The sequence below is a fragment of the Carica papaya genome, chromosome 2 (genome assembly GCF_054855325.1).
Source record: "Carica papaya isolate Zhongbai chromosome 2, ASM5485532v1, whole genome shotgun sequence".
NCBI lineage: Eukaryota > Viridiplantae > Streptophyta > Magnoliopsida > Brassicales > Caricaceae > Carica > Carica papaya.
The window spans coordinates 36,581,803-36,605,017 of NC_142310.1; the positions used below are offsets into that span (position 1 = coordinate 36,581,803).

The window sequence follows — 23,215 nt, forward strand, 5'->3', positions numbered from 1 at the left end:
ACGACTTTCCAAATTTTGAATTGGTAACATATATTAATTATTTAATTATAAATCATAGGCTAAATAAAACAAAATGACAAAGTAACAAACGTGATCGAATTCCAAGTAAATAAACAATGATTTATTGACTATGTTCAAATTAATATATAGTTTTTTTCCCATTCCTTGGTTATAAATTTGTTTGATTCTCAAATCCGAATCTTTGATCTTAGTAAATTTGCATTTTTTATATTTGTACACCACCTAAGTATAAACATAACATAACATATTAATAATTTAAATTATTAATTAAACATTATAAATATTATATATTTATAAAATAGTAAATTATGTATTTTTTAATAAAATTTAAAATTTGTAAGTCGTACACTAAAAAAATTATAGGATTTATAAATAAATTTTACACATTTGTTTGTTATTTTAAAATAAAATTTTAACAAGTGAATTATAATTTGATTAAAATTTCACACTTGTTAGTACCATAAAAAGGTAAATTTGACTAATTAATATTTATTAATATAATTAATTAGTTAAGTAATTTTTTATTGTATTTTACAAGTATGTTTTATTTTTTATTAAAAAATAATAATTTTTAATGCATTTAAAAAAATCGAAAATTAAATTACAAAAAAATACATTAAATATTAAATTATATTGTTAAAAAATATTATTAATAAACCAAGTAAATGACATTTTGGTAACTCAAATGGGGAAAGCATCTCGCGCAGGCTTACATGGCCGGGACACAGCCGCGCATGAATGGAGCACGTGTACTGGATCCACAAGGGCGTGCGAATCGCCAGGCACCACGTGCACGGCCGGAGCCTTCACAAGTTCTTAATTTCTTTTTCGTTCTCCTTGAATTTATTTCTCCTTTCCGTGAACTTTGGAGAAAATGGAGATCCCAACGGGACAAATTCTCGTTACAAATTGATTACCGTATTCAACGATTTTCGTCGAAACGAACCGAAATATTTTATCGTAATGTACTAAAACCGATGGCTAAATCAAAATTCAATCATATGTTCGATTTAAATTTATACCGAGCAAATGATTTTGATCTGATTTTTCGATTTAATTTTGGACGCACCCTAATAGAAATAATTTGTTAGACTATGTTATCAAATGGATTATATGGTATATATGGCATTAAATGGTAGGTGGCGATTGAAAAGCAATATAAGTGGTTAGACGACAAAACGGCGACGTGTGGGCCAACCTTGTTGAAGAGTATGTAAACATGCACCAATTCATTATTTTCATGCTAAGGTAAAGTGTTTTTTTTTTTATTGTTGGATGACTTGGATTCAATATGTTATTGCCTTCCTAGTTTCTTGAATTATACATTTAGTATATATATATATATACCATATTTATTTTTGATAAGTTATGGGAATTTGATGCGATATAAAAAAAGTCATATTTTAAAAATTATTAAAGAAAAACTTTACTTTATAAATTTATTATTATTGTAATTAATATTTAATTGAATAGTTAATATATTTTATATGTCGTTTTTTTATTTGTATTATTTAATTAATAAATATATGAATTTATCTAAAAAATTATGGTCTTAGTATTCTTCTTAAATAATAAACATTATTAATTCAATTATTTGATTTAATATTGATGAAATTTATTAAGAAATAGTTCAAAATTTACAATTAAGGTAATATTATAATTTTATTTCAAACCATAACAATATACTAGCGGGGAGTTCCTACTAAATTGTATTAAAATTGGTATCCCACGTCAACATGTTTTATGTTGGTGCTTGATGAATTTATTATAAGCAAAATACGTATAATAATAATATGCATATGCGTGTACGATGACGTATGCGTATACCATATCACGGTGATAGATAAATGTAAAGGTGTACGTGCGTGTATAGATATATATATATATATATATATGTATATATATATGTGCACACATACACACACACCCACACACGAATTGATAAAAATAAATTAATTTATAACATAATTAAATTAAGTATTATGTATTAATCACTATAGACTCATAATATAAGTATAAATTTAATTTGATATTAAATAATTATAATTAAAAATGGATGAGTTTATCTATAAGTAAGTGGATGACTATCCACCAAAATTAAATATTAATAAAGTATAAATAATTAGTGAGTGTGCCACGCTTAAGCTCGGCACACTTTGTTCAAATAAAATATTTGAAACTAATTATATTGGCTAATCCACCATATAATTATAATGACACTTGCCACTAATTTACTTTTATTTCAATATATGCCCGTGTCATTTTTTTAGTTAAAAAATAAATTATATCAACTTCATTCTTAACATATATATATATATATATATATATATATTAGGGTAAAATAAAATAACAATTGAAGTATCACCATCATTAAGCTTTTTTGGCCTTTGGTTTAGTGAATATAAAAGGTGTGGATTTTATATATGATAAGTAGACAAACATATATCATTTTGTTATATACATGTTTTTCAATACTAAATTAATATATATATTATCCACGTTAACGATTAAAAACTAAAAATTTATAACTAAATGGGTATTTAATAATTGTGATTTTAATATATTATTTGAATATCGTAAATTTAAACATTTCAAATAATATAAATTTTATAATTTTATAAGTGTATTATGAGTTGATAGTGAAGTATTTATAATGTTTCGTAAGATAAAATTAAAGAATTATAATATTAAATGTATTAGTAGAATTGTGTAATTAAAATTATTCAAAGTTTAATGAATGTATTACATTTTTCGATAATATAAACATATTTTTACTATATAAATTTTATTAATTAGAGTAACAAATGAGTTTTAGAATATTCTAATATAGTATTTATCCGTTAAAAAAAATAACTACGAAAATTAAAAATTAAAAATAGAGAATATATTTATGCGTATGCTTTTCCTCCAATGACATCCACGTCTACCAAGTAATATAATATATCTAATTAATCCAAAGTGTATGGTTAGTGGAAAAAGCTTCTTTAACTTTTTTTGTAATGTAACCTAAAAAATGTTGGACATAAATTTAAAACTTACTATATATTTTATATAAATTTATGAGAGGGTGAAATTTATATTGCGATTGTAAAAAAAATAATATATATTTTATGAAAGTCGTATAGAACAAAAATAATACGATTTTCTCAAATTTATAGAATTTAAATTGTATCATTCAAAATAAACATTTAATTTTATACGAAATTATTTTTATTATTATTTTAATATAATTTAATTTTAATAAAATTTATAAAAAATTAAATTAAAAAAAAAAACATTCCCACAAAATTTTATAATTGGTAGAAATTAAAAAAAAAGGCAACTCCAATTTGCATGTTCCACTTTCAATATTGGTCCAATTCAGCTTCAAAAATAGAAGGACAAAGTTTGGCCAATCATAATTTATTCAAACAATGAATTGATAACAAGCATGAATACATAGTGTATATGGTTTCATAAATTTTTAACATAAAGTTTAATTTTTATATACGATAACAATAATTATTCAACCCATTATTTCCACTCCAATAAATTATAATATTCTTATTGGAAAATTATCAGATTACTTATATTGCATTAAAAATGTGATCATGGATCATGATCTCAAAATAGATAGGTTCATCATAGATATTCTCTCGTTATAAGAGTAATAGTTATAAAATAAATCGATATTCTATACGAGATAAACATCTCAATAATAATATATAAGGAGAATAACTATAATAACTTTAGGTTACAAATGGCCAAATATATTTGTAAACCAATTCATATTTAAATTTATTTAACTCAATTTCATGATTTAAAAATATTTTTATTTAAATAAGTAAAAATCGAGTCTAAAAATAATTTATTTAGAAGTTAGGAAATACATTTATTTATTTACAAACATGTTAAATATTTTTTTTTAACATAATTTATCAAATATAAAATACTTTTTTTAGATAATTATGTTTTGATTATATATTATATCATTTTTATAAATATTTTAAGTAAAGTCAAATAATAAATTGATAAACAAATCATTTACCAAATTTTGAATTTATTATGTTTGATTTTATATACTTCAAACATATATATATATTTGGATTTGATCATAATAATTTTTTATTGAATTTCTCAAACTTACATTTTTATATTTATTCACCATGTTGAATTTAAAGTTAAAAATTACTATAATATTTGAAGTAAATTTTGAGTTATACGCTTAGCACTTAGCCGAGTGCCATACATGCTTATCTATTTTCAAAGGGTTACAAATTTAAATATCTTGAAGTGTGTTATTTATGCAATTGGTTGATGCCGAAAAAAAAAAAAGACAATTTGAGTTTGACACCACTACAAAAAGAATAAAATGGTGTCGCTTGACTCAGCTTTGCTCGGCTTAACCATTTTAACCTCAGTAGTGGACCAATTATTATGTTGTTGACCATGCATGTTGAGTAGATATTACATAATACAATAAGATTATCCTATAAGTAAACATTGAAACTTATGATGTTTGATTTAGTTGAATCGATGACTTAACTCACTAGCGTATTTCTCAATTACAATGAATAAGTTGAATTAAGTCTCGATAAATTTATTATGTTTAGGAGCAGAAAAAATATTTCGTAACAGTCATATTTTTTTATTTAGACTAAACACGATGATCAAACACTTTTTTTTGTTATAAATATATATGGGATTTTATTTTTATTATACTATATTTTTGTAGTTTTTTCTAATATTTATATTTATTAAAAACAAATATTTAATTCCCATGTTGAAATTTTAAGTTTAGAGAATTTAAAAAAATATTGTTGATTAATTATAGTGAAAATACATAGAATCTAGACACTTAGCCATCAAAATAGAAGAAATAGAAAACATAGGTTGGACTTTGAAAATTAAGCTTTACAAATATATAAATATATATATACATATATATAAAGGTTACCCACATGATAGTCAACCCTTTAGGAAAAAACTATAATTTTTTTATTTGAAAATTAATAAAAAATACATATACATATACATATACGTCCGTGTGTGTATGTATGCATGTATCTATTGACTAGATATTTTGTAATTTCAGACATCTCTACGTGTATTTTCACTATAAGATTATTGTATTATTAGTGTATTATTATTTGTGTTCGTGATATAATTATTAAAACATAAAATTTTTTAATTAATGATATACATACACATATATATATATATACACACACAAATGTCATATACATATATATATATATATATACATATAGATATAAATAAGAATGAGATTTCCAAGAAACTGAAATATTTCACTGTTTCAAGAATATTCAAAATAATTAAAGTATAATAACTTCTCATGACATTATCATATGTATAAACTGTTGAAGACTTATTTCATTGCACAGCTCGTAAATGCATCATCTATGTCAAATAAGGCGTCGGATATATACATATATATATATATATACCTACATAATGTATACGCATCATGTATTCGATACACATATATATATATGTCTGCATGCCGACATAATAATTTATGGATGTATACATATACGTGCATTATATATTTATACACTCCCTGCTGTCATGTTTTTCCTGGAATCTTACCCAGCCCATAGAAATTCGTTTTAATTCTTAATAGACGACAGCCCATGTAGATAATCAACCAAGCCCAAAAGTGTTTATATATATATGTATGTATGTATGTATGTATGTATGTATGTATGTATCAGGTAATTAATAAAAAAATTAAATATTTAATATCATTTTCTGTAACGAACCAAAATTTATTTATTTATTTTTTTGAATTTTCAGATAAAAAGGCATAGTGTACGCACGTGCAAGACTCGCCGGATTTGCGGGACCGCACGTGCGGATTTACTCCTATTGCTGCGGCCCGTATTTAAATTCTCCGAGAACCACCGAAGCCCGCCATCTCTAACGACTCTTACCTTCTAAGCTTTCGAGGTGATAAGAGAATAAACCAGTGTTCAAAGATCACCTCAGTTCCATCGCCAGTATACACTCCTCCATTTACCACTTGCTTCTTAAGACCCTAACCCTAGACTCTCAATTCCTTAAATCCATCTTTCGAGTAAGGTCACTGCTGTTGTTTAGCAAATGTCAACTTATATATTTGCAGTGGTTTTGAATAATCCGTTAAGAGACTCGGAATTCCTCCTCGTCAAGCAAGCTCGGCCGCCGAAATTCAGCGAAGAAGAGTACAATTGTTATGTGGATTCGGATCTATGGGACTTGCCTTCAACGCGATTGAACCGAGTAGAAGGAGAACGCGGGTCGGGATTTTTCATTGAATGGAAAGAATCGTGTTCAGAGAATGTTGATTTGACCGGGTTTGACGTGGAAGCCGCTATTGGTCGGGTAATTATGTATTTTGAACAGTTTTTTTCGTCTTCCTTTTTATCAGGCGAAGTTTGCGTTTCTGATGGAGTTTATAGTTTCTACACTTTTTTTTTGGTTTTTTTGCGCAGGTTTTGGCGCTACTCGGGTTTTCTTGGAGTGATACGGGAGAATGGAGAATCGTGAAGCATCTGGAAGAGCCTGAATTTGGACCAGGGCTGCCGGCGCATTTTATCTTTGTTATGGGAAAATTGGTTGCCGGTTATCAAGACTTAAGAGGTTTTCTTTCTATTAACACGTTATGGATGGTCTAATTTTGGATAGAGAAGTCTTTTATAGATTAGGCTGGTCATAGATTATGGTAAATTAAGGAAAACTATTGAGTGGGTAGTGTTGGAGTTGAAGTTATGCTGTACAACAAATTGGGTATATGGTGATCTGCATCTGCCTTTTTAGACATTCCCATCTGTTCTCCAACATTTTCAAGGAATAGTTAATTGGTGATCTGAAGATGAAGAATAATAAATGTCAAATAGCAGTTTTCTTCCTACGCAAGGCAGTGATCACAGATCTGAAACAAGCATGTGAATATAACTAGCAACGGCCAATGTAAAAGTCTTGTATTATATCTGTCTTTAAATTTCTAAGAAGCTCATATTGATGATCACTGTTAGGTTGCATCACGAGTCTCAATGTTAAATTCTACGACGAGTCCTTATGGCTCAATGCACTACTACATATGCAGAGCAATGCATGTGGGTGTCTACACAGACATGTCTGAACTGGCTTCGAGAGGCGAAACCAAGTAGTGATCGTGTGGGACATTTGGCAGTTGTTGGGCTTGTGAATGACCCAGTGAGATCTATAGAGCGGAAAATTCCAACTTCTTTGCGTTGTCAGGTTTGTTGGTTATTTAACTGTGTGATTTATTTCATGCTAGCAGGCAAAAAAGAAGCAAAAATTTTCTTTTGCAGTAGAAATACAGTGATGTTTCCAAGCTAGTTGATACGGAATGTAACTTGTGAGGGATTTTGATTGACATCTGTGGCCTTTTTGCAATGCTCTTTATATTTTCCTTAAAATGTTCATTGAAGTGACAAACGTGAGTTGAGAATCTAGCATTTGGAAATACAATTTACTTCAAGTGGAAAAGACTAAGAGGGAAAATTGACCTTGCTTGGATCTCTTTCAGTAAATGCAAGGTCGAGGTCTACATGATAGATTGATATGTTGGTTGGTTGCAATAGAAGAGCTTGTAAGCTTCTGCCTTTGTACCGGATTTGCCTTAATTCTAACTATTATCTCTGTCATATCAGAAGTCTCGCTATATCACCCAATTTAGAATTTTAATTACTAATCTTACTGTCAGATTTCTGAATTTCAGAGCTTTTTCCGATACTATAAACGTGATATCTCCTTGTTGGCAAAGAGATTATGATCTTTGTCATTTTAAATTACTCTTTATGCAGAATTGTCATTTTATTCACATTTTCAGGAGTACCCTCCTGGTGTTATGCTAGTACCTATGAGAAGCAGGACGCAGAAACCGTTCAAGACAACAAACCTTGTTATATTTTCACCTGAAAATGTTTCACAGGATCAAGAGGATTGTGATTTCATTGCTCATGGAGATGCATTGTTAGTGGATCCTGGATGCCAACATGGACTTCATAATGAAGTATGTTGATGCCTTTTTGGCAGATGATTTTTCTTCTTGAGTGACATTTACCTTAGATATGGAAATAGAAAAGTGAGCACTTAAAGACTTTAGCGTCTCATGCATCTTAGATGATGTGCTGGTTCATCTTGACTTTTGTGGAACTTACCTTTCGGATAACCATTGTATATCTCAGTTTCAGAGAAATTTTCACAAAACCTGTTACCATCGTTGCTTCTTTATCTAGCTTTTGATGAGATTTGAATTCTTGGAGTAATGTATGCTGTACCATTTACGCAAGGTGTGGTGGCTTCTCCCGCTTAAGCAAAGAGCCTCTTTTGGTAGGGTATAGTTTTTAGAAGTTCTAGTTGTCTAGATCTCATTTATTAAGGTACTCAACTGGCTGTATTGAACTGCTGTCATTGGGCTTTTCTTATTATTTGTTTTTAAAGGAAGTAGGAAAAGATATTGATGGACAGAATATATTCAAGTTACACTTGCCATTCTGCAATAACTTGATTCTTTCATGGGATAGCTCTCAGGAGATACTTGTCACTCTGCAGGCAGACAGACAATGGCTCTAATAATTTGCTGGTGTTGTTTTGACATTATTTCTCAGAATTAAGCTTTACAACCTTCTGGTTTGATTCATCAGCTCAGGAAAATTGTTGCTGCTTTACCAAGGAAGTTACTGGTCCTTGTTACCCATCATCATCATGATCATATAGATGGTAATAGTTTTTTGTAAGCTATTTAATGTTTTTCAATATCTTTCCAGTTTTAGAAGAATGCTTTAGCATAATAAGACAGTGGCAGATAAATTATGCAAATTGAAAATCATCTGCCTATCTTATTGAACTTTGAAAATTTCTGTAGTCTGGCCTTCTGGGTCCAAACAGTATAAGCAATCTATTAAGGTTGAAATTAGATATATATCACCATTTCTATTATTTAGTTATTCTGCAATTTTTTTTTCATAATTAGTAGTCTTCATTGTTGATTATTTAAATTCTCGCTATTCCATATGCATAAAATCTCATGTCCTAGGCCCATTTTGCATTTTAGCTTTCAATTCCCCTTTTTTGTTTACTATTTAATACATTTGTTTTCTGAGTCTAAAGAAGAAACATTTTCCTAACTGTGAAATGTAGGTATGTTGTTATGAAGTAGAAAAGGAAATAATAGTTAGACCAAACATAGACTAGTGGGGACACATTTATATATTTCCTCATAATAAAAGTTTCATTATGCTATTAGCTTGTTTATGGTGTCAAGTCTTGACTATCAACCACTCTGTTCTTCCTCTTCTAGTTTCATGCATAAAGTCAGGATTTATGGCATTGTCAAGAGCTTCGGACATGAGCTCTGATGAATTGTTGTAGTTCACGAGTGAAGAAAAGAATTATAGAGTGAGAGAGAGAGAATTGAGAGAAAGATTGAGAGAAAAATAGCAAGTCTATAGAACTGGGACTGTATGATTATTTCACCAAAAAAATCCTCTTACAATCTGGTCGCTCTCACTCCATTTATACTCAACACTTGAGGATAATGGTTCTAACTAATCCGGTCCCACCTATTACCTGCCTGCTTAATACACTTGTTACAATCGATTACACCCTTCTGTATGTTACTCCACCAAACCAATGCCTGTAGACCTTCAATGGTTTACCGGTGCTAACAGGCATAAAGTTAGGACATATGGACGTGTCCAAACTCTTTTACCACACATGCATAAATACCTACATTCACATGCATACTCATGTATTGGATGCGCAAATGCACATGTGGATGATCTGCCACTCACCATTACATCTCTGATTATATTAGCAAGTCAATCCTGGACTATGTCATTGTTTCCTTTGAGCTGCTTATCCATCTTTCAAGTCTCTCTACTACAGATGTTATTCTTCATATGTTATCTCACCAGACAGGATTGTGCTGGCTATAATTTGTTGTTTCATGTTTTATCAGGTCTTTCTGCTGTCCAGAAATGCAATCCTGATGCTACACTCTTGGCACATGAAAATACCATGCATCGCATTGGAAGAGGTTATAGTTCACCATTTAGATTCCCTTACATGCCTGATAGACATAGTGATATCATTTTACAACCTTTAAATTATTTAAAATATTTCCCTATTTAATTCCCAGCACCTAATTTAAGTAGACTACCATGTTAAAAGGTCATTGGCATGTCCAAACATAGTGGTGCATTGAATCAGTATCTCCAGCTAGAGGACTGTTGGACAATCTGTTTTACGCAATTACAGTCCTAACACAAGCTCCCACTAAAGTAATAATGTCTTTTGCATGGTCCTTTCAGTAATGCTATCCTTCTTATAAAAAAAGGATTAAAATTTTAATTAGTTTTATCATAGCAGGTGTTCAACTATTACTCATTACTGGAAAAACTGAAGTTATGCTGCACCAGGAAAATATAGATTCAGTTAGAACATAAGTGCTTAATTGTCATTACATAAAAGCCTTAAATGTTGCTTTTGCGTGAGGGCATGGCTATTGAAAGATTTTCTAGCAGTAGTCTCTATAGATGTAAAAATTTCATTCGTTTTCTAATTACAGGTGGGGAGAAGAAGTATTAGCGATTTATGTTCGTTCTAATATTCTGTAATCTCCTGGTTGATAATCTAGTACCCCTATACTGCTTATTCCTGTCCTTACAGAGAAAAGAATCAATGGACCTCACTAGTGGCTCTTTTATTTTATGTTATATGATGACAGACAGCTGCTCTCTAGCCTATATCTCAGTTTCTGGTGGAGAAGACATCTGTGTCGGTGGTCAGAGATTGACTGTTATTTTTGCACCGGTATTTCTTTTTTAAGGTCTTTTCTGTTTCAAAACTATGGCTACAAATCTTGTCATAATGTGACTCTGAATCGTCTCCATGAAATCTTTTTATGTGCCTTATATCCAAAATTTTTGGAGTCATCACTAGTCCCACCACAATTGGATGAATGTCAGTTTTTCAAGCTATTTGGAGGCACATTGTGACACGGTTGTGATTTAGTTGATAATACTTTTTTTAAGCTAAAAGTTCGAATAAATATACACAGGAAACTCATGTCTAAGCCCTAGAAGTACTCATAAAGTGGATTTGTGTTTGAGTTCTTTTTTTGTTTTTCTCTTTTTTAAATTCAGGGACATACAGATGGCCATGTAGCACTGCATCATGTCAGTACTAATGCATTGATTGTTGGTGATCATTGCTTGGGGTAAGACTGAAGACCATAATACTGATCATATCAGCGGAATAATAGCACTCTGAAACTAAGAGAAAATATGAAAAGTGTTTTTATGTGCTTATGTTCTAGGCAAGAAGAAAAGTGTCATCCAGTCCACTTAGTTATATTTCCTGTGTTTGCATGATAAGAAAAAATATCTAATTCTACAGACAAGCATTTCGTAATAAAGGAGTCTTTTTGCGGGAGGAAATAATAATAATGTTTGCATTCTTTCAAAAATTAATCTCCAAATGAAATGTGTGTCATGCATAAGGCATAAGTTAAATAAAAATTTCCATTCAAGTAATTGGAATTCTTCTGAAGCTATGAGATGAACAATTTTCTACTGAGATGCAGTAAATTTCATGCGCTTGGTGTCACTTTCTTGTGAACTTCCCACAATTTACTTTGGTGTACTTCAAAAATGTTAGTGTCTCTTTTTACCTTCTTTGTTCTTACTTGCATTTTCTAATGCATTTATTGTTTCCTTTCAGTCAAGGAAGTGCACTTTTGGACATTACTGCTGGTGGAAACATGGCTGTAAGTAGATCTAGAATTAGGGACCGTAGATAGTCTGCTTTTAACTTATTATAAATTTGGCCAAAGATGCAGTATCACTTAATGGATCTTCAAAATTTCAGACTCATATGTGTTTGTCTTTCCTGCTTGTTGTATACTTCTTATTATTTTTTCTTTATGAATCTTCTTCCTCTTCATATTATTTGAACAATACCCTCATGACTTATTTATTGATGTTTATTCAATATTTTGAAAAGCTGAAATTGGTGGCATAATTAAATTTCTAATGCTGTTTCGTTCTCAGTATCATTATTTGATGGTATATGCTAAGCTACTATTGATTGGAATGCCAAGAACTACTAAAATGGAGAGAAAAGTTAACAGTCGTTTGAAATATTGTTGGCTTTTAAATTCTGTTGTGATTTTCATGATTCTCACTACTATATATATGTACATATATAGACGATAGCAGTCTGGTGAAGGCAGCAACTATATATATGTACATCAGATCGTGTGACCTAAAAAACTAATGTTATAATCAGCTTACAGTGATTCTCCATCTCGTCTTCTCATTTCTCTGTCCTCTCTTCTCTTCTGCTTCTCTGCCCCCTTAGTTTTCTAAAGACATGTTTTCAGGTTTTTTTTTATTTCTTTTAAATTTTTTATTAATGTACTAACAAGCATGGCATGAACAAAAAAAAAAATTGATTAGATAATAAGTTAGCTGTAGTATGTCGATTGATTGGCTGCAATATATCTATCTCAAAGGTTGTGATTTTTTTTTTTATTTGCAGGAATACTTTCAATCAACTTACAAATTTATGGACCTTTCACCTCATGTTATAATTCCTATGCATGGGAGAGTCAATCTTTGGCCAAAGCACATGCTTTGTAGCTATCTCGAGTATGAAAATAACATTCTTTTCATTCTCTGAGCACCATAATGGTTAGATTATCGTTGAAGATTCTTTCTAAAAACTCAACTATCACAAGTCCTAAATTATAACTGCATATGAATTTTTCAAAGATCTTTTTTCTCCCTTGGTAAGTTGGAATGTGGAATTGTGGCACTCTTCATGACCGTTGTTTTACCCTGGGTGACAGAACCGTGGCTGTTTCCGGCCTAGAATGTTTTAGCACAGGTCACAGCCAGTCACCGAACTTATGATCTCACAGCTTTTTGTTGTTGGCTAACAGTAGAAATGAACTTGTGATATGCCTACATTTAGAATATATCTATTTATGTATATATATGCGTCCAGGCTGGCTTGATCCCCTTCAATTATTGGAACAATAAAAAGTCTAACAACATACAATGAGCCAAATTCTGACATAGTTTTGTTTCTTGGTTTTAGGAATCGCAGGAATCGAGAATCATCCATCTTGAAGGCCATAGAAAGTGGAGCACAGACATTGTTTGACATAGTTTCCAGTGTATATTCTGAGGTTGACAGCAGTTTCTGGATTCTAGCTGCTTCAAATGTGAGGTTACATGTGGATCATCTAGCCCAGCAAGATAAGTTGCCTAAGGTAAATTTGCCTAATTTATGTTGGAATGTAATTCTGCTATTAACTTTTCTTCCCAAAAGAAAAAAAAAAAGAATGTAATTCTGCTATTAATGAATGATCAAGTACACCTAATGATGGTCGAGAGGGAAGTTTAAATATGGATTTTCTTCCTAAGGTCACTTATGTACATAGAATTGGTCAGAGGTAGTTAAACATGTTGTTAACTTATCTTTTGCTAAGAATTTGAGCAATCTTAGATTGCTTGCTTCATTTTTGATATAAAGACGAATTCCATAGTTAGACATGAAGATTATTGAATATATGAGTTTTTCAAGTTCATTGTTTTACAAATTCAGTTGAAGAATTCTATTTGTTGGATATTAGAACATTTGTATTGTGTTTATTTAATTGACTAAGGGATACAAGATAGAAATAGGGACATAAAAAACATAAGGTAAGAAATGAGATATTGACGTTAAAACTGCCTCATGAATGATTATGTATGTTCAGCAAAAGATACACATTAGTGACTTTTCTTTTTGGAAGCATTCCGATGTTCTCACTGATGTGCATTGCTTCTCTTTAGACCTTCTCAGTAAAAGTTTGGTTGCATTTACTGATGTGGTGGGCAAATCTAAGCCCAAGTGATGAAATCTGCTCCCCATGGCCCCCCAACCTACCATCTGTTTTGTTCTTCTGCGGTATCACTGTCCTTAATTATATTTGCTACGATGCAATTCAAATAATAATTGAGTCTTTCGTACTAATTTAAGCTTTTAAGAAAATTGATTGCAACATATTACCTTCAAAGTACCAAAGTTTGAGATCTCCTTTTTTACAAATATGTAAACTATTATAGTCTGATAAACATTCTGGTTATTTGTATGCACCATTCTGCTTGTATCTATCCAATTTGTGCACAATTCTACTTGTGCATGAGTGGAACTGTCAAGACACAGTATAAATAATAATTAAGTCATTATTACTAGTTTTGGTTATTGAAAAAAAACTGGTTACAGTTATTATTTCATAATTTTCCAGAAATTCCATACCTCCACGTGCATCTTCACTGAAGCATTGAATCAACTGCATCCCAGATGGCTTCATCACCTTATGGTTCTTTTCATTATTTGAAAACAGAAGCCTGCTTGCAATGTTACTTATTGAATTTAAGTTGGCTGATTACTTCTCTGCTCGTCATGTAGGAATTTCTGATTCACAAGTTCCAAACAACTTGCGAGGCGCGTTTCCTGGTCAGATGGTCATTGGCTTATGCTGGTAGCAGGTTCCAACTTCAGTACCACAAACTTGGTATGTCTAAATTCCTTGTTGCTGGAGCAGTTGCTGGTTTTTCAGTATACTTGGTTAAAAATAAGCTTATTCCCAAATAATAAAGGAGAGAATATGTTTCCCTTAAAAACAATTGCCTGCAAGATTGGTGCCGGGAGATTATATCAGATTTATTTATTCGATTAAAAGAACCTATTTTGATATAACAATCCGATTTTAGCCGGTATAGTTTATTTCTTTACCTTTCAGTAAAAAATTCAAGAAAGAATAGAGCAGATCACAGTCTATATTGTTGCGGTATTGATTAATTGTGATCTTGATGGAAAACTATTGTCAATTCGACAATGTTATTTCTAGAAATATAATTGGTTGTAGTTAATTATTTCTTGTGGTGTTTAGATTATAATCTAAATTCTATATGTATGATGTTTCATTTTCCATAAATTAGTAATTGCTGCTTCTCTTTTTTATTAATTAAAATTTAGCGTAGATATAACAGGGTATTAAGTCTTTGATTAACATCATAATAGAACGTTACTATATTAATATATATTATTTATAAAAAAATAATTTTTCTCAAAGTTTCCTTTATTTTTTTATTTTATTATATTATAATTTTAATAATTTTTATGTAAAATTATTTACTATACGAAATTTTATAAATAAAAATCACACATAGTCTTAAGTATATATATTCAGGAAGTGATTTAATTATTAATTTTATTGACACAACTAGGATAAGCATAAGCATAAGCATAAGCATTAAGCATTAAGCATTAAGCATTAAGCATAATGTCGGTCGTTAAACGAATTGTTGTTAGGAGTAGGCGACCAAAATTACAAGTTGATTTTGTACAAAATTGAGTTTACTTCAACTTTATTAATTGAAAATACAGTAATAATAATAATTACCAAACTATGTAAACGTAAGTATATTTATTAATTATGTAAACGTGGTAGAGTTAGTTACATTAATATTTATTAATGAGCTAATAATAACCCCATGCCAAACCATGCATGTTAGTCTAAAGTCTTGTGGTGTTTCTCTAACTCACGTGACATGTTATCGATATCTTGAGTAATAATTGAAGAATTGAATAAACTAGTTTATGATATGATTTATACATTAGAAAATAAATGTCAATTTGGTATAAATCTATAATGATTATTACAACTAAGAGAATTTTAAGTGTTAACAGATTATTACTTTCACTATAACTTTTTGGTACGAAACGTAAGTTGATCGTTGATTCTACTAATGTACTAAATCGATCAAGTTCTAAATTTTACATAATAAGATATTATGGATTGATTACTGTCAACTCATAATGCACGTAAACATGATAAATTTTATATCATAAATAATTTTTAAATTCGTGATATTTAATTAAATTAATTTAGTATTAAAATTATAAAAATCGAACATTATGAGTCAATTATTCACAAAAAATAATACAGTATAATAAATTAACTAAATGTTAAACTTAAAAATTTGAGCATTATAGACTGACTACTATCAATTTATAATGCACGTATAAAATAATGAATTCTATATTTTCAGTGATATTTAAACTCGTAAATATTTAGATAATTTAATAAATCATCAATTTAGAAAATAAAATATTATGAGTGAGTTATCGTGAACTCATAATAGAACTCTTTTATATATTTTGAATATGTATTAAAATTGTATAGTAAGTTAATTAGATTATTCCCCATCAAGTTTAACACTAAACTTTCGATGCTTAAAGCTTCATTAAATTTATCATTATCACCTCACTAATCACAAAGATTAAAACAATCCACCGTTGATTGCCGTCAATTCCCAAACAGACGGCCACGAAGGAGGATTAACTCCGAGATTCTAGGGACTAATAGCAGATTTACACGTGTTATAATCAGCTGTAAACGCGCTTGGGATTCTTATCACTCCCAGGTTTTGACAGAATCACTCCGCAAACCAAACACGGAGCTAGACTTTCCTCTTCTTAGCATGTCCTCCTACGGAGACTTTGACAAAATTTGACATTTCAAAATTTCATAATTCAATTAATTTTTGTTCTTCTTGTTTTCTTTTTAGATGAGCAACCCATGTGACAAAAACCAAACTGCCTAATTTGTTTTCCAATATATATATATATATATATATATATATTGCTATTTGCACTATTTTTTTATGGGTTTAAACAAATAGGGTTTTTTATCAAATAAAAAATTGACATTATTAACATTAAATAAATATATATATATAAGGTTTCTATTATGTAAAAAAAAAAAATAATGACGTCAATATTCTATTAACTTACAAATTTCAAGGTTTAATTTTAGATACTAAAAAGTACTTTTTGAAAGTTACAAAAACAAAAATACCATATAAAGTATAAAAATAAATTCAGCAAAACTAGCACCCAAAATGGCGTGATAAACAAATTATTAAACAGTGTTGTATAGTATATACACGCACATATATGTACACACATACGTATACACAAACAAACACACACACACGCACACACATATATATATATAAATATATATAAATAATTGGACAAGGAATGGTAGCTGGGTGATTCTTACAAAGCCATCACCAGTTTGCAGCCTCTAGACATTTAAGACTGCTTTGATCTTTTCAAAATCCTCTGTTCCTCTATCTCTGTTTATTCATTTTCTTTTTTCTCTTCTCCTCAGCCGACCTCTTTGAATTCATTTCACCATTAAATTACTTGCATGCTTTTGAAAATGGTTTCATTTCCATATTTTCATCGTATAGTTTCATCGTTTCTAAGAATCATTTCATCTGTTTCCTCATATCATTACACTTACCAATCATTAATTTAATCCTCTGTTCTTGAACTCTCTCTCTATATATATATATATGTATATAGTATAAACACATATAGGATTTAATAGTAAAATAAAACAAACCCAGAACCAGAAACCTCATCAACTCACCATCTCCTCCGTCTCTGTTTCTAATGAAGAATCAAAACCAGAACCCACTGGTCTCTGTTTCCAAGCTCTTAAATCCCCAATGGCACTTACTCAATCTTCTCTCTATCTTCTTCTTCTTCGGATGCGGTATGAGTCTCGGCATCTTAATCAGCTCTTACGTAAAAAATTTACCAGTCAATCTTCACATCACTCACCTCTCCGTTTCCACCACCACATCGCCATTATCACCGCCTCCCCCGGTGCCGGCGCCGGCGCCGGGAGAATCAAGCTCCTGTCGCACTGGGCTGAAAGAGTACTTGAAGCCGCCGAGGATCATGCACGACATGGAGGACGAAGAGCTTCTGTGGAGAGCTTCAATGGCTCCTGGAATCGGAAAATATCCATTTGATCGGAAACCGAAAGTGGCGTTCATGTTCTTGACAAAAGGCCCTGTTTTGCTGGCACCATTGTGGGAAAAATTCTTCAAGGGACATGAAGGTTTATACTCCATTTATGTGCATTCAAATCCTTCTTACAACGAATCAGAGCCTGAAAGTCCAGTTTTTCATGGAAGAAGAATTCCTAGTAAGGTCAGTTCTAAACTTTTTTGGAGCAAGATGGAAGTATTTTTTATTGTGATTTTAATAAATTATTGGTAATTTCAATTGGATCAAGAAAGATCATCAAAAATTCAATCCCCTGGAAGTAGCATTTAAAAGGGTAGATAATTTTAACGAAAGAGAGAAATAAGAACTATTCATAAGCAGGAGAAAAGAAAATTAGATATCGATATAAATTTTCATACCTTCAAATAGGTAAATTATACTAAAAACATAGACATAAATTCTTATTTATCGACATATAGGTACAATTCATGTATAAACTGCATTTACCTATACGTATATATATATATATCTTCCCATCACTTACCATATTTTGCTATATATATGTATATATTTATATATAAACTGCATATTAATATTTTTTTCTGCTGATCCAGGAGGTAGAATGGGGTAAAGTGAATATGATCGAAGCAGAAAGACGTCTCCTAGCCAATGCCTTACTAGACTTCACAAACCAACGTTTTGTTCTTCTCTCCGAATCATGCATTCCTCTTTTCAACTTCTCCACAGTCTATTCTTATCTAATCAACTCCACCCAGAATTTCGTAGAGTCCTACGATCTACCCGGCCCGGTGGGTCGCGGCCGCTACAACCACCAGATGAAGCCGCAGGTCAAGCTTAGTCAATGGCGTAAAGGCGCACAATGGTTCGAAATCGACCGGGCTCTCGCTTTACGAGTTGTTTCCGACACCACTTACTTTCCCGTTTTCCAACGACGTTGTTTCGGTTCGTGTTATGCTGACGAACATTACCTACCGACTTTTGTGACTGCGAAATTCGGCGAAACGAACTCGAATCGGACCCTGACGTGGGTGGATTGGTCTCGGGGCGGGCCGCACCCGGCCCGATTCACGAGAAATGAGGTAACCGTGGAGTTTTTGGAGAAATTGAGAGGTGGGGAAAGTTGTGAGTACAATGGGAAGAACACTAGCGTTTGTTTCTTGTTTGCAAGGAAGTTTTTGCCTAATGGTTTGGATAGGCTGTTGAGGTTTGCTACCAATGTGCTGCGTTTTGATTAATTATGTTTGGTTGGGTGGAAAATTTTATTCATTTTTGTTTACTTAAAATCAGATTATGTGGTACAAAAAGATATTGTATATGGGTTGATACCCCTTTTCCTACTTCTTGTATTAGTGACACACAATACATTTTTATATGGAGATATTGCATGACATGTATCTATCTATAATTTGAGAAGATTACAAAAAAAATTCCAACCCTCTAAAATTAACTTGAGAACTAACATGGGTTTGATCCAAAAATTGGAAAAGTAATTGATATTTAAAGAGTGATTAGTATGATTGTTGGTAATAATCATGCAAATCACCCTTTCAATTTTTTAAGCTAATTTTGGGTTCCCAATTTTTTATTCGAGCACATTGGATTAATTAAATATAAATTAATACGAGTTTCTGAATTAAATATAAATTAATGGCACATTTTCATTGATTAATCCACGATTAAGATTAACTTGGAAAAGGTAAATTAAAAAATAAACATAGAAAATCTCCCGCAAACTCACTGACTCGCTGCCCCGCACGTGTCCTCAGACAAGCAGGGTGAGTCGGAGACCGAGCCAAGAGCTTCGTGACACGGAGACACCTCGACCCCACGTATCTCCTCGATCATCTTCACCACGTGTCCGATCTTGGGCCGTTGATCGGGCGACAGCGCCGTGCAAGCCAAGGCAATCTGCAACAACCCCACCATCTCCTCCTCAATATCTTTGTACCTCATTAACTCCAGATCAAAAACCTCCGCCGTCCATTCCTCCCTCACCACGGACTGGACCCACCGCGGCAGATCAACCACCCCACCGTACCCGCAACCGGGCCCACCACTGTCCACGATCGAAGGACATTTTCCTGTTAGCAGCTCCAGCAGAAGAACTCCGAACGAGTAGACGTCGGATTTCTGTGTGGGTTTTCGACAGTCGGATGTCTCCGGCGCACGGTAGCCGTTGGATCGCGGGGCGTTGACGGTGGGCGAGGCCAACACGGAAAGACCGAAATCTGAGACGCGCGCGTTTCCGGACTTGTCGAGGAGGATGTTCGTGGATTTGATGTTACCGTGGGTGAGTTTAAGAGTCTTGCATGTGTTGTGAAGAAAAGCCAGCCCACGGCCCGCCCCAGCTGCTATCTTCAGTCTCGTGGTCCAATCCAGTGGGGTCCGACCCGGCCCACGATTACCTGTCATTTACGGAATACCTTAGTAAAATAAGGCTTAGGTGTCAAATAAAATTACGTCTTTGCCACTGCGTTTTTGCATCGACACAAAGTAACTAATTTTGTATAAATATTAATTTTTAAAATTTAAAATAAACTATTTTGCGATTTAATTATTTTCCCGGACAGAACATGGTCCAAACTCAGGATAGAAAAATAAAAAAATAAAATAAAAATCAATTTTTGGTCATATTCACCGGAAATGGGGCCCACACAAGTAAAAGAACAAAAAGAGAAAAAAAAAAAAAAAAAAGAAGAAGAAAAAGCTGATGCTTAGAATTGAAAAACAGAGATTAAAAAAGAAAAAGAAAACTGTAATCACGATTTCCTGAATCACAATTAGGCTGGATGTTTTTGTGGTGTAGTAAATCAAACTGTGTTGTACCATCCTGTCTCATACGCTAAACACAACAAGAACCCTAACTTTCACTCTCCTCAGGTGAGATAAACAAAACCAATCTTGGCATTTTCCTGGTGTCTTCTTCTGTGATTCAGACCTTTCGACGTGAAACCAGCTTAAAATTACAGACGCTGACATGGGTTTGGGTCGGCTCTATCGGGTTTAGTTCAGGATGCTCCGACATGCCCGGTAGGCGGCTAGAGGTGGACCCATGAAAAAGGGGACATGACTACTCTGTTTGGTTTCTAGGAAAATCTCAAAGAAAAAGGAGATTGGAAACAAATTCCATCCTTTCCCTGTCGTAATGAGAGCGAAAGCTAGCGTGAAAGAACTAATTTTCTCTTCTTAATGGGAGTTGGGTCACGTAAACTGCTTTAACTTCAAATCAATTCACTTCTCAATAAAGAAAACAGAGTAGGAAAAACAGAGCAGAAGAAACGTACCGTGAAGGAGCCAAAACAAGCTTCCATTAGGCATGTAATCATAGACCAGAAGCTTTTCCTCTCTCGCGAAATAATAAGCTTTTAAGCTCACTAAATTCGGGTGTCTCAGTCTTCCTAAAACCTCCATGTTCTGTTCAAACTCCCTCTTGCTTCCCACATTCGCATCCTTCAATCTCTTCACAGCGACTACATTGCCATCATCGAGCACTGCCTTGTACGCAGTCCCGAATCCTCCTTTTCCCAGCATCTCCGCCGAGGCTCGCAGGAGGTCCTCCAGCTCGAACCGCTTCACCCCTTCGAAGAACACCATTCGACCCCTCTCGAACCCGGGTTGTGTTGGGTACGGACTCGAGGAGTACACGATTTTTTCACCTTCGAGGATCTTCGAGCCCTTCCCATCTCGCATTTTCGCCGCGTAGTTTCTCCAGAAGTAGCAGTAGAGAAGAAGGGAGACTAGCGCGAGGACGATAACATCTCCGAGGATTATGGCGATTAGAGCTAATGGACTGATTTTTGCTGCGTTGTTGCGATGGGTGTTAGGTTTTTTGTTAGCATCTGAGTTCACGGGGAGTGAGCTTGGGGAAGATGATACTGTTCTCGGGTTGTTACCGGGTATCAATGGCGACGCTAATGCTCCATCGGATCCGGGTCTTGTCGGGTCAGTCACCGTGCCTTTACACGTCTGCATTGGGGATCCGCAAAGAGCTTCGTTCTGACCAAAAGCGGATTCGGGAAAACCCGACAACGATTTCGGTATTTCACCGGAGAAACGGTTACGCGAGACATTGAAGTCCTGAAGGTTCGGGAGGTTTAAACCCGAAATGGAACCCGAAAACCCGTTTTCTTCAAGCCGAAGGGTTAGCAGATGAGTCAAACGGTTGACTGTCGCGGGAATCTCGCCGGAGATGTTGTTAAAGGACAGATCCAACCGGTATAGTCTAGATAGCGACGTTGCGGATGTTGGAAAGTCGCCGGAAAACTCATTGTGCGATAAGAAGAGAAGCTTTAAGGCAGTGAAGTTGGAAAGATCGGGAATGGAACCGGAGAGTCGGTTTTTCTTCAGACTCAGTACTCTGAGCTGAGCCAGCGAAGTCAATGGTTGGAAAGAACCAGTAAGCTCCAAGTTCTCAAGGACGAGTCGTGAAACTCGGTTCTGTAGACAAGATACACCGGTCCACTCACAGAGGTCGGTACTCGAGTTCCACGAACCGAGCTTGTTGGCTTTATCCGCTGCGTACTTGAAGTCTAACAGAGGCTTCAAATCTGGATTCGAAGAAGAAGAAGAAGCACGAAGAAGAAACAAGCAAAAACAAACAAGAAAGAAACTAAAATGCTGGTTTGAAGAAGTGAGTTCCGCCATTTTGCGCTCTGCAATTTCGCAGGGAGGAGGAGTCGAGAGGGAGAGAAGTTAAGGTGGACTGACCAGTAGAGGGAGCGTTACTAGGAAGAAAACATAAAATGGGGGGACATTAATGTAATTATGACAAAGCATAGGGGTTTCATCGTAATTTAATGTACAACTGAAGTCTGAACTGAAAAGCATGTAATGCATACGCCACGTACTGCGAGGTAATTCTGATTGGAAAAAGACTACACCAGCCTTTATCTTTTGTCAGCTAACTATTCTGATACATCAAGACCGTCCGATCGTCCATCAGATAACATCAGACATCAAATATCGAATCAACGGTCATGAATGAATAATCAAAGGATACCTAGTGCCACTGTAGATTAGTTATAATAAATATCTAACCAGAGGATCTTCGGTTAGGGGGTGCTTGGACGGTTTAGTATTCCAATCGGACAGATGGTTTGCGTACTCACACGATCTTCTGACACGCGTGAATCATACCTCATATTTTTTACCGGAGCAGTCGTGGTCATATTTTAACTTTTCACTGTAACATTCTACTTTTTAGTTAAATTTTTTTAATGGTTAATAACGCCGTTTGATTTGACGACATTTACCCTTATTACACGGCAGTAAATGACTACCGTTTGAAGCAAGAGACGGA

The 23,215-nt window shown here is 33.1% G+C and overlaps 3 protein-coding genes across 4 annotated transcripts; 2 read left to right on the top strand and 1 right to left on the bottom strand.

Annotated features, from left to right (window-relative positions):
- The first annotated feature begins 5,876 nt into the window (after positions 1-5,876).
- On the top strand, positions 5,877-14,960 carry LOC110813428 (Metallo-hydrolase/oxidoreductase superfamily protein). 2 transcript variants are annotated; one of them, XM_088214532.1, is made up of 12 exons: positions 5,877-6,384; positions 6,495-6,642; positions 7,109-7,263; positions 7,859-8,041; positions 8,676-8,751; positions 9,992-10,069; positions 10,760-10,845; positions 11,178-11,251; positions 11,755-11,800; positions 12,574-12,683; positions 13,135-13,309; positions 14,494-14,960. In XM_088214532.1, exons 1-12 carry the CDS (start codon positions 6,124-6,126, stop codon positions 14,677-14,679), a joined length of 1,578 nt encoding a protein of 525 aa, XP_088070658.1. In that variant the 5' UTR covers positions 5,877-6,123; the 3' UTR covers positions 14,680-14,960. The 2 variants fall into 2 exon arrangements, with proteins under 2 accessions (XP_088070658.1, XP_088070659.1); XM_088214533.1 differs by lacking the exon at positions 5,877-6,384 and having other exon boundaries at positions 6,512-6,642; positions 7,038-7,263.
- A 2,181-nt stretch (positions 14,961-17,141) lies between these two features.
- On the top strand, positions 17,142-19,306 carry LOC110813416 (Core-2/I-branching beta-1,6-N-acetylglucosaminyltransferase family protein). The gene is made up of 2 exons (XM_022040537.2): positions 17,142-18,099; positions 18,510-19,306. Exons 1-2 carry the CDS (start codon positions 17,554-17,556, stop codon positions 19,149-19,151), a joined length of 1,188 nt encoding a protein of 395 aa, XP_021896229.1. The 5' UTR covers positions 17,142-17,553; the 3' UTR covers positions 19,152-19,306.
- Positions 19,307-19,549: 243 nt separating this feature from the next.
- On the bottom strand, positions 19,550-22,641 carry LOC110813459 (leucine-rich repeat transmembrane protein kinase family protein). The gene is made up of 2 exons (XM_022040601.2): positions 21,201-22,641; positions 19,550-20,321 (listed from the first exon to the last, which is right to left on the bottom strand). Exons 1-2 carry the CDS (start codon positions 22,558-22,560, stop codon positions 19,651-19,653), a joined length of 2,031 nt encoding a protein of 676 aa, XP_021896293.1. The 5' UTR covers positions 22,561-22,641; the 3' UTR covers positions 19,550-19,650.
- Between the last annotated feature and the right edge of the window lie 574 nt (positions 22,642-23,215).